Source organism: Notothenia rossii, assembly GCF_949606895.1.
Source record: "Notothenia rossii genome assembly, chromosome: 8".
In the NCBI taxonomy this organism is placed as follows: Eukaryota; Metazoa; Chordata; class Actinopteri; order Perciformes; family Nototheniidae; genus Notothenia; species Notothenia rossii.
The window spans coordinates 19,513,294-19,532,467 of NC_136906.1; the positions used below are offsets into that span (position 1 = coordinate 19,513,294).

Sequence of the window (19,174 nt, forward strand, 5' to 3'; positions counted from 1 at the left end):
CAGTGACACAAAGGTATAGCTCTGGATGACTCACACTCTCTCTCTCTTTCTCTAGTCTGGATTAAAATAAAAGAGGCCCAGCAGCACCAGCCTGCAGAGAGGGAGTTACGCGCTCCATCTCAGAGATAGGGTGATGCGCTAAAAATACCCCTCCTTGTGTGGGCTTGTTGGGGAGTAAGGGGGGGGGGGAGGTTTATGGATATGGTGGTATAGTACAGTGCTATCACTACTTTGTACAGTTCAGCTTGATTGCATTTCCACATTCTCTCAGACGTTTCTTTTCTCTTCGTCTCCACAATAAGTATTAATTGTTTTTTTTGAGAACGCTCAGGAATGCTAGTCATTGCAATTAAACTCTAGTTCATTAAGTAGAATTCGACTGGATACCACTTTTATCTCATTGACCCCAATTCCGTCTTTTCTTCCCACACCCTCTCCGCCATGGTCTACTCTCTGAGAAACTCCATTAAACATCAAAAGCAAATCAATATCGATCTATTACTCTTGCTGTCGCCGAATAGTCACTCTCCCCGTTGAGGAGTCGGTCTCTCAACTCCTAATTGATCTGGATGCGATTGGCAGAAAACTAAACAGAGTTCCAATTCAACATGCCTCTCCATCTGTCATCTCTCGGGATGCTTTCTCTGTGTCAGATGATCCATCTGTTTAGCCCAGCCTCTGTCTCCACGACAGCAGAGGGGAGGAGAATTCAGAGGAGCTCCTGTATCGCAATCCTACAAGGTGCTTTTTGAGAGCAAGGATGCTCATTAAGCAAACAGTTCCTCTAGTTGCCCCTTGATATTTGGGAATCTGAAGGCTGGTTATAAACTGAGCAGGGTGTTTGTTTAGAGTCCCGATTTTTAAATACTTACCTTTCACATTAAAAGGCCTCTGGGGTCATGGGGGATTTGCATATAAAAGAGCAGAGAGCTCCTGGTGTGCGAGGATGAAGAGTGAAGAGATTATGAAGAGGCAGAACGGTTTCTTCCCGCTGGTTCTGGGTGTGTGCACCATTTATGATGTCAATCAACCTGCATGCGGAGAGAGAAAGGGAGACAGACTCAGGAAGATTGAAAGACAGAACAGAACAGAAACTAAAACAAGCTGTGCTGACCTGGTTGCCCTTTGCTTCTTAGATGATGTAAAAGTGCAGAACATTAAGAACACATTTGTTTTTATTCTTTTGGCTGAACTCCAAGACAGTGTCTGTTAAGATAGCTTTTTGCAAGTCCTCAAATGTTTGGACACAACAGCAGGACAATTATTCTCAACTTGCAGCCAAGGTAACCAATTAAATTGTGTATCAACATTGTGAAATAATCCTTATTGGCCAGGTCAGTCCTCTGAACCGAGTCCAACTGAGCATGTGTTTGACTTCCTAAAGACCAGATTGAGGGCAGGAAGGCCGCAAAATAAGCAAGAAGTGAAGATGGCTGCGGTACAGGCCTTGCAGAGCATCACACTCTGACTGCCAGGTTTTGAATTAAAATTCAAAAGTAATTTTCCATAAAGTTTATTTGATGTCGAGGTAAACATTGAAGCTAGTAGACGTAATTTTCAACCTCGTAGTCACGGTTTCAAATCAAGCCCAACCTGCTGGACTACAGAACCAACAAAACAACAATTGAGCAATGCCCTATAATAAAAAAAGTCTCCACTTTACATTTGAAAAGCAGCTGTACACTGTGCAGCAGACCATGTCACAAAGTTTCAAGCAGAGTTGAGAGTGGAGCAACCCGTGAAGCAGATGACAGAACCAGTCGGTCTCCTCCAGAGGAGAGACTCCTGTGAGTTTGTGGGAGTTCAGAGATCTGCTGATGGTGATGTACAGTGACGGGTGCTTGGGTTTCGAAGAATGCAAGGTGTAAGACAATCCACAGCCGAGTCCAGATTCCTCAGGTGAAAGAGAAAACTGTGCTAAGAGCTTTGTGTGTCTAATGTGCACCAACCAATCCGTTTGGAATGTATTTTGTACGGTGCATTAATAGATTAAGAGGGCTGGCGGTGGCTGTCCTTTCACAATGGGGAAGGCCTGTTGCTGTGCGGAATAAAGGCGGATTATCCTGTCTAGTGTGGCACATCAAATACATATTTTCCTGAGCCGTTTGCCAGGTGTGTGAATGATAGCGAATCGCTCTGGGTAACCCTGAAAGGCATGTGTTCTGCACTTTCACGGGCTGAGGCTGGCTCTCTGTGTTTGGCCGCTCGGTGTTGGGTCGGTGATCCTGGGGGTGAGATAATCTGCTGTAATCCACGGCTCTGTGATCTGACCACAGCGCAGCCGAAAGCTGGATGAGATGCTATACGCCTGGATTAGGGGGAAAAACAGGGGAGGTCAGAGCGACTGTATAAACATATTTTATTAATTATTATATTAAAAAATGACCAGGCCTTTATATGCTATGTCAAATTAAAGTAAAAAGTTTGTTCGATTTGGTCATTCGATTTCAGGTTTCAAGATATTTTTTTTCCAGTCCTTACAGTATGGATTTAAAGTTGAAATACTCCCTGCACAGTGGAGTACGTTTTTGTTATACTGTTCACAGCCACGGTCAGTCCAGTATTAATACAAAAATGCAGATCTCACCGCAGCTCTGAGAGTGTGGAGGTAGGGGCTGAAGTGGATTTGAATTTTCATGGGGGTTAGTATTATTTTCATTTTTATCTGAGAAAATATCTGTGACTCATCTGAGATGCATGCATGAAAGGCTCATAACAAGCCTCCCTGATGCAACTGCATTCGAACGGGGTAAAGGAAGGATTCTGGAGAGCATTGATTCAAATGCAATGTATGCTGGAAAATATGTTAATAAGATTATAATGATTCCCCGCTAACATAATTGATGAGTTTAATGAGCGTTTGGCAGCCAGGTTGCAAGAAGTCACGAAGCCTGGGTTCATGACTATAAGCTTTTGAATTGTTGTGATGGTGATGATTGGAAATGTGATTTAATTATATTGAATTAGTGAGAAAAGATTAGTGGATATTACAATAGATCAGATTCCACAGTGTGACTATACTGACATACCTTTCCTGTTGTTCACTTCTGCTCCAGGGTCCTCTCTGTGCGTCATTGCATTGTTCTCCTCATGTCTCTGAGAAGCTCTGGTGACCAGATGCCCTCTCTTTGCCTGTATGGCGTTGCCCCAGCACTCTCCTCTAAGATTCTTGTGCATCGTACTGTAAATGTCGCCATTAAAATGGAAGTAGGCTTGAGCGAGCTTCTGTCTCTATCCCTCTCTTGTGATTGCCTGAGAGTCACAAAGGGCAAGCTGAGGCAAGCAGAGATGGCAGGCCCGCTCAGGACATGTCATTTGAGATGTGTCAGTTATGGGCATGTTGCCCTAAAAGCATGCCCCAGCCTGAGAGCGCCTCATAATAAAAACTCTCAATGTGCTCAATATAACAGCTGATGATTCAACCGGTGCAACGGCATACAGCTGTGATTACATGGTCAGCCATGAAAGAAGCACCCATTCCCAATTTGCGAGTCCTTGCTCCTCTTCCCTTCAACTCCCCTCACTGCAACCCCCACACTGGTAGCAATCAGCCAGGTGCTAAATGCCTGGGTGAGGCACCGCTCATGGGTGGGTGGGGGGAGTACTGGAGAGGGGGTTTGAACGTGGAAATAAGCATCTGTGCTAGCCTGGCAGAGGAGGAAGCGGGGGCAGGAAATAACTGTCATTCTGACTGTGTTTGTGTGTGTTTGTGTGTGTGTGTGGTACGGAGAGAAAGGAGGACGGGTTTAGGTAAATCGTAAAATTAGTGAACTGAGGAGCATGAGGACAATGTGGTGGGGGGAAAGATTGACTGCGATTTTTAAAAAAAGAAGCTTAAATAAGTGATTGTTGACTCTTCCCTTCAGAGAGGCCTGATTAACGGCACCATACAGTGTGATGAGGAAAAGGAGAGTTGACACCAACCAGGCTGTTTGGAAAATACTGATGCGGCAGCAGCTATAGCCCCATCCAGGGGCTTCCTCGTGATGACTGTTAATGAATAATCGATAGCAAGAGCGGCTCAATGTAGGGGATGTATGTGAATCTCCTCTACACTCTCATAAAGACTTAAAGGTTTAATTAAACTAATCGCTGCATGTCTTGGAGCCCCAAAGCCCTTTGAAGCCTGCCGTACTAATGACACCAAATCAAGCTCCCCTTTTGTTGCAGAAACGTGTGCAGAGAAGAGAGAAAATGAAGTGATGCTGCAGAACAGTTCAATTTTCCCGGCTTATTCTGCACGCTGTGTAAGGTGTATTGTTCTAATTTCATAACTGCACCACAATAATACCTGATATTGTCCTACCTCAATCCAATTCAGCTTTATGCTACACAGCGACTGCAGATCATGCAACTAGAGAATGCAATTCCTGAAGAAATTGCTAGTGGGAATGCTTTATGCTGAAAAGCTGACGCTGAATTGCTATGCCAAAATGTAATGTGTAAGAAGAAAGTGAAGAATTTAGATTGAAATTATACATGAACACTGGGGGCTTGAATGTGTGATGAGAGAAGAAAAGAAAGTAAAAAGGCTTGGAAAAGCAGCAAAATATTTTAACTGCAAACTTTTGAACTAACTTGATGGCGAATGATCTGTCGCCATGCCAATCGCATTTTATGAAATCCCATAATACGCTTAGATGCGTTGATGGCTGCATCGTTACCAAGCCTGTGAAGTTTTGGGCCGTTTGGAGCATTTTCACTGAAGTTAAAATGGTGTTTCATGGTGAGCATTGTGTTGCCATGGCAATGGCATTTGAAGAAATCTCAAAACTGTCCCGTAGATGTCTTCACAGCTGGACTGTTAGCCCACATGTGAAGTTTGAGCACTTTTGGAATATTTTCATAGGAGTTATAGCGACATCGTCTTTTATGGCGAGGGATGCGTTTCCATGGGAACGGCATATGGGGAGATCTCAGATTTGGCATAGAGCTGTTGAAGCATGGACCAGTGACATACAAGTGAAGATTGGGGGACAATTGGACCGTGTCGATTGGACTTAAATTGACATCGTGTTTCATGGCGAGTGGTCTGTCGCCATGACAACGGCATTTGATGACACCCCATAATACGCTTAAATGCGTTGATGGCTGCATCGTTGCCAAACCTGTGAAGTTTTGAGCCGTTTGGAATATTTTCACTGAAGTTATGAAAAAAACGTGTTTCATGGTGAGCATTGTGTTGCCATGGCAACGGAATTTAAAAAAAAATCTCAAAACTGTCCCGTAGATGTCTTCACGGCTGGACTGTTAGCACACATGTGAAGTTTGAGCACTTTTTAAACATTTTCATAGGAGTTAATGTAAAGCGACATCGTCTTTTATGGCGAGGGATGCGTTTCCATGGGAATGGCATATGATGACACCCCATAATTGAGTAGAGCTGTTGAGGGCAGGACCATTAACCATTATCTGAAGTCTGCTGCTCTGAGCATGTCAGTTGGAGTTATGACATCATCGTGCTCCATGACACAGGTGTTTATATTTGAGCTAACGAGGTGTCCAGAGATGAAAGGTTTCCATTGTTCTGAATGAGAGATAAACCTCTTACATGTGAACGTTTTGTTGAAGAACCGTAACAGATATCGGTGAAAAAAATGTTCAAGCTACGATATGTTTTCCTACATTTGTCATGAAAAATTATGTCTCAGGAATGTAGGGTTTGAGAGTTATGGCAGTTTTAAAATAAAAATATGAAGGAACATTTCAAACTGTCCTCCACTCTAACTCTGACATCACGCACTCTGCCTTAACGAGCTGCGCAATGTTAAAGTTAAAATGTAAAAAATGTGATGAATTATGGGTTATATCTCTGGAATTATGAAAGTTATGAATGAGAAAAGTAGTAGCCATCGATTCCCGACCGAGCTGGCCGTTTTGATGTTCGAACGGAGTTTCTGCGATGTGGAATGTGGGAGAAGAAGAGGACCAAAATAACAGGCGGAATAATAAAGAATTTTGTGCGTAGAAGAACAGATAGTTGGAATGCTGTTAACAGTATTCCCACTAAATTAATGAGCTATACATTTTACAAGTCAGTGACCGTATCTCTCATCACATATCCATTAGCCTACCACAGGTCTGTCTCTGTAGTACCTCATTCACACCAACGCAACTCCGGTTCAAGCTCCGTGCTAGAGCTTTTCAGGTTCAGAACCGGTTCTTTGGTTTAGCTCCGGCTCTTTTCACACCGCCCACAGTCCGACTGGTGCTGCGTCATTGCGTCATTGTTTGCGTCATGGCGTAACCGTTTGCGTGCCTGCTTCATAAAGCCAAACCGCGCGGAAACCCCTCACAGCTCACGCCGACAAGCGACAACAACAACAATGGCCGATTGTGCTCCAGCTTCCTCTGTACCTCTTCGGAAGACCAAATTCTCAGTAGGTAGCTGGTCTCTTCAGTGGACCGCTGCTGATTGTTAAGTTTCTCCATCGTTGTGTACAAACTGCATAAAACGCGGCTTTTTGTTGTTGTTCAGGAGTTGATTCCCGCCCCTGCCCCTGCCCCCTCGACGTAAGCGTGACGTATGGGGTGCTTTTGCTCTAGCCGGACAATTTTTTGGTGCTTGAAACGAACCGGATTCGTTGCTCCGCTGCGGTGTGAACAGGAAAACCTGGTGCTTTTCAAGCTCCAGCTCCGAACCGGCCCTGAAACACCGTTGGTGTGAATGAGGTAACTAACAGAGTGAGGCGGTTCAGGGGAGACAGCCGCTCCACTCCGTCTTTGGAGGAGGTTTGTTATTTCCTATAAGAAGGAGTCACTCAGCTGGCACAAATCCCCTCCCCCCTGAAACCTCTGATCATCATGTCATTGTCCGCACTCCAGGGACTCTGCTTTCACATAATGAAACCAAGAGAGCTGCCCACATCTTGGCTTATTATCACCCTGTGTACAGTCTGTGTGAGCAGATGCAAAAGACAGGAGCTTTAACAATGATGCTCAACTGCGTGTGTGTGCCTGAGTGCAACATGGGGGTGCATTTCTCGCCAGTGTGTTTCTCCACGGGTGTGTGTGTGTGTGTCCACATGTGTGTATGAGTCACTTGAGAGGTTTCACACCAGCTATTATTAAACAGGGACTGGTGGATTTCATATAAAATAGAATAATGGTCTCCTCATCAGCTCTCCAGAGATTACAATAGTAACTGTCATGTGAATCAGAATTCTTGACATTTTTCCAAAATCTGTCTTTGAAAGGCACTGTTCAAACAGGATGTGTGTGAGGACTTTAAAAAAAGCGAATTTCCAAGACAAGCTACACCATCCATCCCCTGTGTGTCATAAACAAACGATAGTCACTCTACCAGGAAAAGAGTGGAGAGAAAGCGAGAGTCAGGGGAAACAATAAGCTACTGAATGTGGAAGGCAGGAGGAGAGAAGGAAGCAGCTTGACAAGGCATCTTACCTTCACTTTGTTCTTTGCTGTGCGCAGGCTTTTAGATGCTTGCGGAAAGGTGGAACACCAAATTCATGCAGCAGGTTGTGCTTGCTTTTTCTTGTTAGCTTCTATTGCAGAAAACAGCTGAGGGGAAAACAGATAGAGACTTTTCAGGGGGCATCTCATTTGTGCTCTCATTTGGTATGTGCGGCGTGTTTATTCAAATGTTGACACGCAAAGTTTGAATATCTTACCTCTTTGTGCTTCACCACAGTCACAGATAAACACACAGATGCAGGTTGTCAGAGGTGCTGGCACACACACACACTTTCTTTCTACACACAAACACACATTTACACACACACAACTTAAGATGTCCAATCTGTTTTCCAAACACAGACTAAAGGTCAGCCCTGCTACCAAAAACAAAAAGTGTCGGAGTGAGCTTTCCACTTCGACAAGCAGAAATTAGGACTTAGTTTTAATCAAGACTGGGCAGCATTTAATGTATGGTCTGTTCTTATTGATTTAGCTGCCTTCATTACAGACACTAATTAACAAGAACATGTAATTATAAATTGTTAATTAAATACTTGAGTATAATTATCAGAAACGATTAACTAAAACCTGCTTGTTTCACTGTCATTTATTTATTTTAAATTACAATGAAACAAACCACATATACATTTCTCACATGTTCTGATGCTAAGGTTTGTTTGTGTCCAAATGCCATCCACGACTCAAGCATTTGCTTTCTTCCTGCTCCCTTTCGGACACATATGATTTATTATTATTATGAATATGTTTGTTGAATATATTAATATCATTATGAATATTGATAAATACTGTACTCTAACAATACGGTATTCTGTTTTGCAATTTTTTATTATTTTTTAAAAATTTTTAACCTGTTCGAAATGAAGATTCAAATGAAATGAATTTCTTCAGTTATACGTGAGACATTTTTTTTCTTCTATAAAACAGTTTACTACTTTATAGTAAAGTAGAACTATGTAAAGATGTAAATTCGATAGCGCCACAGAAATACAGTAAGCAGTGATCATTGCTGAGAAATGTGTTTCACCACATGCTCACCACTTCTTCAGTTCTCTCTTTAAAGGAAATTGCCACACTTTCAACACGCTTGTTTCCAAACACCCATTTCTGCAGTTGAGGGGTTAATGTACCTCTTAACAAAAGCTGTTAATCAATGCCTTTGGATACACAAGTAATAAACAACCTCATCATAATAACTTCTCACAAGCTGCTAGCAATCCTAAAAAACAGAGTATTTACTAACACTGCAGTCAAACTGTTCTGCATATTGAGCCTCATTGAGTTGAGAAACCATGTAAGTGTAAAGAAGGAAAACTGCTTGAGGCTGTCTAACATTGCAATCTCCCATGTCATCACTGCATTAGTTGTGGTTGACCTAATGCACCTTGTTTGAAAGCTTTTTCATGGACTAATTGTTGCTCATGCACAACATTAAGGCATTGCTGTGTCTGCTCACATCTAAAGGCCAAGGAAAGAGCTGTTGGTGAGCAAGGCTGTTGATGTCAAAATAGGAAATGTTTTGGGCGCAAACCTTGCACGCTGTAAAGTAGAATATGTAAACATTTACACAGGGGTATGAGTCAACCTGTTTCCCCCTGACTTCTCTCTCTTCTCTCCTCCTCTTTCTGGGATGTTTTCTACCTTCTCTTCAAATTGTGTGTTGCTCTACTCTGGCGCCTGTTGATACTTTTACTGATCAGCCTTCCTGTTGCTGCAGAGGAACTGCGAGCAGCGAGATAAGGACTGTCAGAGCACATGCTAGCTCTGGTGAGGCGGGGGGACGAGATAAAAAGAGATACAACTTGAAGGGCAACAAGTTGGCTATTTTTTTAAGTTGGCTCAATGTTAACAGAGGTCGCCACAGATGTTTTTGCAGTCTTGGTTGTCTTAACGTGAATGTGAGACAGCAGAACCGAGTCCAGATGTGGACAGAGGTCCAGTTTGGGCAGACTGGTCCCAGCAGCAGCAGTGAACAGAGCTGAGAGGGGGAAATATCAGAAGAGCTCCGTTCTGGGAGGAAACAACAAACCAAAAGACAAACGTGCACAGGCAAGGATTAAGGAGACCTGCATTAATCCACGGAGCAAACTGAGGGTGTGAGAAGGGGGGAACTGGAGTTTAAGCAGCCGGGGCCTGTGGATCACAGCCGGGATATGCATGTGTATGCACTTTGACTCCTCCGGCATGAGGAAGCATGGACTAAAGGGAGGATCAGGCCTTTTATTAGATCTTGCTCAGGATTGAGCACAGTTTGCAGGTGCAGCGGTTCTGTCTGTCTGAGACGGGAGTCGAAGACTAAAAAGTGGATAAGGGGGGACTGCGTGGGAGGAAGACGGCCAAACAGAGCAAGACAGCCGGTTTTAAGTGGAGGCCGGGGGAGTTTTCTTTAACTGGTGGGCTACACCAGGGCCAGAGCAGCGATGAGTCAGAGGAGGCTGACACGACAGCTGACATTGAGGGAGAGTCCTGAGGGTCCTCCTCAAGCAGCCCCTCTCACCTCCCCGGTGTCACCGGTCGATCAGTGGCGAGGACACGGGGGCTCGGCTCTGTTTCGACGTTTGAAACTGAACCGCAGTATTCAGGAGCGCGGACGCTTATCTCTGTGTTTGAGCAGGTATCCAAGCATCTGATTTGTCCTCACTAACATATCTTCTATTGATAAAGACACTTTTCTTATTTATGTTTGTATTACCAAGGTTTAGGCATTATGTGTGCAACGTGTCTGTAATGCAAGATCTCGGAGTAAATGATTCCATGTACACACTCTAGATGGATTAGATTTTTGGGGAAAGCTACATTGAGAAACTGGAGTCTAATAATTACTCCCAAAGTTTTCAGAGGAAAATAAGAAGGAGGATTAGCGTGTGCGGCAGCAGAGGGTCCCCCTGGCAGACAGCTCTGATGTGTTTTTCATTACCGGGGAAACTTGTTAAATGATAATTTGATCTGTATATTCACAATGCCTTCTGGGGATAGGAGTGACTCCTAATTGGCCAATTTAGAAGTAAGTTCTAAAAATATCACACTTAATTTAGGAAATCAAATTGAAAACCGTTCAAAGGTGTGTTGAACCCAAAAGTTTGATAAGTTTAGGCGAAGTGGGGAAATGTTGTGGAGATAAAAGTGATCCTACATTAAAAATAGATGCTGCAGCAACACTAAAAACCTGCTCCCCATCTGTCCTCGCCATCCCAACACCTGACTACTACTGCAGCCTGAAAGTCACAATAATAGATTCATATGATTTCTATATCTGAAGTCTTGTAGATTTTGTATCAATATACTTTTCACAAACATTGACAGTAGTATTACAAACAAATTGTACATCATTTTATTGTAACATGACACCAAACTCTAAAACCCCATTCAATCAATACTAACTTAATGTCTTAGCTGCAAAATCAATCTTCTTGCTTTTCACAAAAGAGTTGGGCTGAAAATAAGATGAGTGTAACCAGAGAAGCGTGTTGCCGTGTCTCCTTTGGCTAAACTCGTCTTTGAATTGATCCACTTCTCTCAGCCTTGTGTACTGGGTTTCATGTTACTCAGAAATGTGCTGGCAGAATATATTTTGGTTGGGTATTATATATTTACTCTCCACCTTGTCTGTTTTTATAAGCAGTCTTAATTTATGGAAGTGTTCCTAATACTGTCAGCGTTTCGTCCCAATAGAGAATTAAATCAAAAATCTCAATCAAGCTCACTTTTAGACAGACAGCTTTGGCACAGAGAGGTTGATATGGCTCATTTTACTCACTAAAAAACGACCTGCTCTATAATATGACTTGTCAGTAGAGTGTAACTCTCAGGGCAGCCCGGTGGCAGCCTGCCAATCCAGTGGCACATCAGAGTCAAACTGCATGTTTCATGCTGCTGTCACAACTCTCTTTCATTAACTTCCTCTCTAAGAAACTACAAACACTCGAGCAGGCTGCACTCTGTGGCTAATGTTTGGGTGTTTAGGCTTATCGTGTTGTCGCCGTGAGATAAGATAAGCAGAGGCAAAACAAACACCTTAATTAAATGCAGCAGATGTAAAACCAATGTTCTGCCTGTCCTCTCTAACCCTTCAGCTTCGATTCAGAGAATGGTCCCTCTCCAGGACGCAGTCCCATGGATTCGCAGGCGAGTCCTGGGGTGGTGCTCCACCCTTCTTTCCCCCAGAGCCAGCGCAGGGAGTCCTTCCTATACCGCTCAGACTCAGACTTCGACACGTCGCCGAAAACCATGTCACGAAACTCCTCCATCAACAGTGAGGGGTAAGCATGAAGCCATCATCCTGGCACATGGAATTTAAACACACACACACACACACACACACACGCACGCACGCACGCACGCACGCACGCACGCACGCACGCACGCACACACACACACACACACACACACACACACACACACACACACACACACACAGTAAGTGCACATCATCCCAATCAACAGCAGTGGTTATGATTGTAATTATGAAATCATTATGCTAATGAAATCATGATGAATCCCCTTAACAGTAACTGTTGTTCTCCATTTTCCTGGCTTGTCCTCCAGTAAGTTTAACACACCCAAACTCTTCCATTAGCTTATCTTAGGACTGTGTCTGTGTTTGGATCCGCATAGGTCTTTGTAAACATGCAGCTCACAGATGCAGCCTCTCAGATAAACACTTGATACCGAGTGCTTCAGCACCAAACACCTCACATCCATTCCTCTCATTTTGACCTTTATTTGCGTATTCTGTCCTGCAGGCACGCCGAAGACATGATCGTCACCCCTTTCGCTCAGGTATGTTTGTGCACCTGATCTGACATGTTTAATTGCTGTAAATGACTAGAAAAGGTGGGTAATTGGTGCAGTGAACTTGCCCTCCCTCCTGTTTCCTCCCTCCTCCTTCTTTCCTTCCTACGCTGTCCATCCATCCCCCAGGTGTTGGCCAGCCTACGAACTGTAAGAAGCAACTTCACCATCCTCGCCAATGTCACAACAACCACTAACAAGTCAGTATCATGCTGTCAAACACCCCTTCCCCCCATTTACACTCGTCACGACTGCCTGCTTAGTTTGCAGTGTGTGTTTGCTTATGTCTCCTTCTCCTCGCTCCCGAGGGGAAACACTTTTGCCATCATGATTAAACAGTTTATGATTATCCGACTGTGCTCAATGAAAATATGATCTGCATTATTTGGCATCTCTCCAACTTGCTGGCTGAACACTGAGTGCAGCACTCCTCAGATGTATGTCCCTGACTCTACCTAGACGATAGAGATAGTCAGTAACACTACAATTATTGTCCTTTGTTATGCAGCAGATAGAAGGAGCTCGACTTGGCAGCCTTTTATCTCCACGTCAATATGATATATATACACCAACGCACCACCACAACATTATCAGCCTCACTTACTACACAATTATGAAACCAAAAAGGCTACTTGAAAGGAGAACAGGGCTCGGGCATTGTCTTTGACTATTTTAGGATATTTTAATATTTGAAGTGAAACAATGGCCTCTTTAAGCACTAAAAATAAATCACACATTGCAGTTGAATTCAATATTCAAGGATCTAGAAAGCACAGCCCCATTTGTCTCTTTTGAGACACATATAAATGAATAACATACATTAATATATTTATATCGCCTCTGTGAGCCATGCCTTTTGTTGCTTCCTTCTGTAATGCTGAAAGTGTGTTGAAGCCCAGCAGGGGGCAGCAGCGTGTGCTTCTGCCTCTCATGTAATGATGTGTTTGTCCACAGGAGGTCACCAGTGACAAGCCAGCCCACTGTTCCCCAAGCTACACTCTCTGGTAGGTTGTCAGCTAATTAAAACTCTTAGTGCAAAAAGTCCCATAGTCCCCTAACAGAGCTGTAAGGACACACTCTAGCTCCCACACTCCCTGAATGCATCATCAGTAATGGGAATGACTGCAGAGCAGCACAAAACATTATGTGGTATCAGTATTGAGTATGTTCTTAAATAAAAGTATACTGCATACATTTTATCACACTGGACAGATATTAAATTACTCAACATAAGTTGCTAAAGTTGAAAGAATTATGTGTTATAAAAAATAAAGCTGATGATTAGAGAGTTTACTCTTTTTTTACTCAAAGGACATCTTTGCAAAGCTTATTTTTCACTCTACAGAACCTTTTATCTGAACTGTATATAATAATAATAACAATAATAATAATATTTTTATTTATTATAGCACCTTTCTCTCACACACACACACACACACACACACACACACACACACACACACACACACACACACACACACACACACACACACACACACACACACACACACACACACACACACACACACACACACACACACACACACACACACACACACACACACACACACACACACACACACACACACACACACACACACACACACACACACACACACACACACACACACACACACACTCATAAAAGCATAAAAATAACCTGTCAATACATTTTCCATCTGATACTAATCATAATTTAAAATAGATGCCAACTGTGTTGATTAATATTACAAATATAAAATAAAGTTAACACCAACAATCAGGAAACAAAATATTTATTAATTGTCAGGGAATTCAATAAAAATATGTCAAATTAGAGCTGTCAATGTTAGAGGTTTATTTACGTGTTAATACAAAAAAAGATGTTGTGTTATTCAGCTGAATATAATTTAAAATATTGAACAAAAAGAAGCAAAGTGACTGCATGACACAAGTGACTTTCATTTGCATGTTGTGTTATCAATCAATGAGTAGAAGCAAATTTGAGTTGTATTGTTGAACAGCCATGTAAACACATTATTTGCAGACATGGTGGACATTGGTCAACTCTTATTGCTAACCACCTTTCTGGGTTACTGGACCTTTACAGTCACAGCTCATTTAAAATAGAATGTATTCTCTCAGGTCGTCAAGTTTTTATGCCAAAATGTGTGCTCTTTCTCTACTGCTAGTTTGTTCAATGTCTGTGTGTGTCTTTGTGTGTTCGTCCTCAGATGAGACCTACCAGCAGATGGCTCGGGAGACTCTGGAGGAACTGGACTGGTGTCTGGACCAGCTGGAGACCATTCAGACTCACCGCTCCGTCAGCGAGATGGCCTCCAATAAGGTGCACATCTGTCCACACACAACACCTCTACGTTAACTCAGTGTGGAGCTAAGCTTGTTCATAAATGACCTATAAACTGTGTATTACATGGTTAAAGAGTACAGTTCAACACTCCATAAGGATCAGGTTCCACTCTACACATAAATACATGTAACACAGATCCTTGGTGGACAATTTAAATAAATGGTAAATCATTTTCTGCTAGAGATGTCACTAAACCAAGAGTTGTTCAATAAAAGCAGTAATTCGTTGTTATTAAATATCTTTGGTTTATGCGCAATCCTGTGGTTGTAATTGTAATGAATATCATCCATGTTAGACTAAACGCTGATGATGTCTAGATGAGCATTTGTGGTGACAACTGCAAGTGATGCAGACAGGTTGTATTGAATTTGCATTATGGCATCTACACGCCTGCATTTGTGCTCATGGGCGGCTTCTTAAGTGTGCCTGCATTTGTAATTGTGGGGGCTTCGAGGATGGAGAGAGAGGGAGTAAGGACTGTGGGTATGGAGGACATGACAGGGAGGGGGAGAGGAGGGGGAGAGGGTCCTGATGCTGATGTCTCTGCTGTAACCTTGGTTGCTATAGAACAGCAGCAGGGTCTGCCCTTCCCTTTTAGTCATTGGCTTGCCACTCTGACCACAAGCCATGTGGTTTGGGCAACAACCAATGAAATGCAGGTGATGCTCCTTTAATAGTGTTCTGTCTTAAAGAGACAGCATCATGTACCTTGTTTGTTTTATTCTAGATATTCTTTCAATGTTGCACATCCATTTGAATGACAATACTCCCTTTTTTAATCAGTCATGCTTTTGATTAAAGGACAAAGGGAGAGATGACAGGAGATGGGTTGAAAGGACATAATTCATGTGTGTGCACAAACAATGTGAGCAGAGAAATCTCCTGGGGTGATTAGAGTCTCTGTGAATATGTCGCTGCCTTTTCACAGCCGCAGCTAAGATACAGAAATCCTCCACACTGTGCCAACATGGAGGTACACATGAATATTCCCACTCAGTCTCTCACTCTTATTCACACCCTTGCACACACACATATTTTCAACAGACGTACATGCTGTCTTGTCGCACATGCGCACTCAGGCTGAGAGACGCACACACACGCACACATGCATGCGCCTGCAGCCACACTGCCTGATTAGCTTGCGAGAGCTGTCTACAGCATCCACGGAAATGGCGCAAGAGGCAAAGCATTGGAGGAGGAACGGCAGCCTCAAGCGGCAGGATTAGACCTCTGGCTTTTTGGCCAGCTGAGGCATGGATTGACTTGGAGCAGGTGACTGGGATACGGAGCTATCAGGAGGCAGACTTGTCTGACTGTGAACTGACTGTGTGTTGCTGGGATCAGTGTGAGACGGCACAGGCTGCAGGTTGATGCTCCGGTAGGACTGGGCCGGGCCTCTGGATCCGTACCGTGGGGGAGGGGCAGTCGATGCAGGGAGAGGGAGCCTGTTTTTCCAGACCAGAGCCCTACTGTGATTCTTGAGCCTGACTGTCTGCTACAGGCCTGCCTGCATCCCTCTCTCTCTTTCTCTCTCTCATCCTCTCCATTCTTGTTTTGCTCTTGCTAATGTCATATGTGTCTCCCTTCTTCCTTCCCCCCTATGTTCCCGAGGTCATCCAAGCTCCCTTTACCTCCATCATCTGAGACTATGGTCATCTTTCTGTCCTACCGCCATCGTCACTCCGTCCCTCTCACCTCCATCATCTGAATTTTGTATTACTGTTTATCAAGCAGCTCTGCCCTCGCAACACCATTGTTTCGTTTACATCTCTCTCACATCCTCACTCCTCTCCACCCTCGGCTCCTCTCTGTGCCCTTCAGACGGTCCCTCGCTCCCTCTCTTTTTTCGTTTCCCTCCATCTTCCCTCTTTCGGCTCCCATCCACCTCTACCTTGCAGTGACTTTAGATTTGGGTCAGTCTGCTCAGCAAATGGGATGAGATGTAGTCTCCACAGCAGCCGGATCCAGGGGGCTCCTGGTCTGCCCATCAGGGGGACCCTCATCTTCGGACCACATTGAGGCTGGAGCCCGACTCTGGACTGACTGGGGGGCCTGCTTTGGGGTGCTGCATGTAGGCAAGGCCAGTCTGCACCAGCTACCCCTACCGTCACCCCCTTCCCCCCGCTCCTTCGCCCCCCACTCGGGGCAGCCGTCACTCTGGAGTGTCCCGGCTTGACCAGCTGTGGCCTCTCCTCACACACCCTGCCGACGCCCTCATGCCACTGGGGCACACACAGCGCCCCCGCGCCGCTCCACTACCGCACCTCCTGCCTGTGCCATCGGCCCAAACCCCCCGTGACCCTCAACATGGGTGTGGTAGAGGCCATTGACCCGGCGCCATCCCCTTGCCCCTCGCCTGTACCAGGGGGCTACAGGCTGCCCCGCTCCTCCAGCTACAGCCCCCTGCAGGGGAGGGCAGGGGCAGAGCTGGACCTGGGTGCAGCTGGAGGGGTTCTGGAAGGGAATGGGACGGCGGCGGAGCGCAGGACGCCCCTAGTCGACCTGTTCTGTGAAACCTGCTCCAGGCCCTGGCTCATCGGTTGGTGGGACCAGGTAGGGTTGGAAGGCTTGGAGAGGGCAATCAAGGCTTAGCAGTGGACATCTTGGATTCATGCCCAAGTTTTACATCTAAACATGCCTTAACAACTCTTCTGTTTGCCTTCTCCATGTTCTTATTTGTCTTTTTTTTGTATCCAACAGTAATGGTGTTGTTTGTTTATAATGGTGCTACATTGGGACTTGCTAATTATGAACTGAATGAATGTGGTGAAGGGTTGTGGGTCTGACAGTGGCTTTGTGGGAAACTGTTAGGCATTGTGTTCCTGTACATAAGTTATGCATGAATCCGCTGAAAGGGAACAGGGAAAAAGGCACAAAGCTGATTACATCTAGCATCAGCACTGTAAACAAAAAGACAATATCAAGCTCATACTTCATCCTTCTATACATGGTCTGCATTTCTCTCCATTTGAGATTTCACCGAGTCGCTTAAAATCTCGGAAATAGCTTTGGGACTTTGTGTAGTAGTCTAGCCGTTTTTACTGCAGGTATATTGCAGTGTCACATAATGTCCATTTCCCTCCTCTACACCTGCGTCCCACTTCTCTCTGTGTCTCTCTCCTGCTACCCTGAGGCTGGCCTCAAAACAGACTCAAAGAAGCCAGGCGTATTGTCAGTGAAGAACAATGCCTATTGTCTCCGGACTGAGTTATATCCATCAAATGTATACAGCTAGACATTGTGCCAGTTGGCTTCGATATCTCAAGTTGGCTTTAGAGATGGTATGGTGTTAGCAAAACAAAGTCTGGCTTTTGTGATAATTATTTCCTGAAAAACATTGGGAACACAAAGATATGCACGCTTTTTCTCTGTTTTTTTATTGCAGTCTCAATCGATCACTTGTAGATGTAGTAGTTCAGAGAAAGGGCCCCTTAAGCATGTGTGTTATTTGGCTATTGTTATTCATGATCATAGGTAGTTACAATGCCCTCCTGGGTCCCATATGCAGGTGTATGCATTTGTGTGTACGTGTGGTCATGTCTGTGCAGCGTTCACATGTTTGCTTCATTAGTCAGTGTCAGAGGAAGAGTGTTGTTTGTCCTGGCACTCGGACTGGCACCGTGGAAGTGTTGGTTGGCAGCTATGACTCAGCGTTACAGCATTAGGGAAGGAAAGAACGAGAGAGAGCACTGAGAGAGGAGGAGGTTTGGGCTGAGCCTGCTGCCGAAGTGTGCCACAGGGCTTGTCTTCCTCTCCTGGCTCCTGGTGACCGATTCTGCCTGACTGCGTCTACGATTTGCTGTTAGAGTAGCTACTTGCTTGGCCTTGTAACTGGTGCAAGGCTGAATGGGATGGGAAATAATGGGACAAAAAGATGATTGAAAGAGTTAAAGATGGAGGGAAATGCATGAAGTGTGTGAAATGGCAGGAAGGCAAAAGTGGAGCCTGAGACAGGGGAGGATTTTGGGGCTTGAGGGCAGCGGTGGTGGAGTGTTGTTTACCGCGACAGGGAAGGAGGAGCAGATATAAGTAACAGGGAGATGAAGAGAGGAGGATGGCAGAGGAGGGGGGGTTGACCTTGGTAAAGGTCAGAGACACCTGCCTACTCCCTCAGATTGTCACCCAAGCAGCCACCGCTCTCACATCAAGCTGAAGGACTGACTGTGAGGAGGCAGTTTCCACGGCAACCGCTCTGGTTGCCATGGAGATTGTTATGTGTGAAAGATCAGTCGTCAGGAGACAGACTGAAAGGGGTCTTGTCCGAATGGTATTGTCGCCTTCACATGACTTGTGCAACAGATTCTCTGTGAAGCCTTCCAACGCTACCTTTATCGCTTTAGAAATACATAAATGACATCAAATCTGAGAGAGCATGCTGTGCTTTTTGACTGCAGGGATAATGTATTCGCTTAATCACATTTGTGTCTGTGCTGCAAGGAACTGCAGACTAGTTGTTCATGAACGTAGGGAGAAGAATATGTATAACAATGCCACAATACTGCAGCATTTAAATACATTTCAAAATGAAGGCACACTACATTCAGGGGCATAGACCAGTATGTTCTCAAAAAGAGGAGGCATGATTCATCATTGCTTTTC

At 44.5% G+C, this 19,174-nt stretch overlaps 1 protein-coding gene across 3 annotated transcripts in view; it reads left to right on the plus strand.

Moving 5' to 3' along the window:
- The window catches only part of pde4a (phosphodiesterase 4A, cAMP-specific), a 36,422-nt gene that overhangs the window by 7,240 nt on the left and 10,008 nt on the right, over positions 1-19,174 (plus strand). The window contains exons 1-6 of one of the 3 annotated variants that reach the window (XM_079643340.1): positions 9,178-10,048; positions 11,508-11,693; positions 12,177-12,213; positions 12,355-12,425; positions 13,180-13,229; positions 14,439-14,551. In XM_079643340.1, coding sequence (XP_079499466.1) covers positions 9,855-10,048; positions 11,508-11,693; positions 12,177-12,213; positions 12,355-12,425; positions 13,180-13,229; positions 14,439-14,551 — 651 coding nt within the window. In that variant the 5' untranslated portion in view covers positions 9,178-9,854. Of the gene's footprint in view, positions 1-9,177; positions 10,049-11,507; positions 11,694-12,176; positions 12,214-12,354; positions 12,426-13,179; positions 13,230-14,438; positions 14,552-15,142; positions 17,129-19,174 lie in introns of those variants that run through there. The other 2 variants (XM_079643339.1, XM_079643341.1) reach the window with 2 other exon arrangements.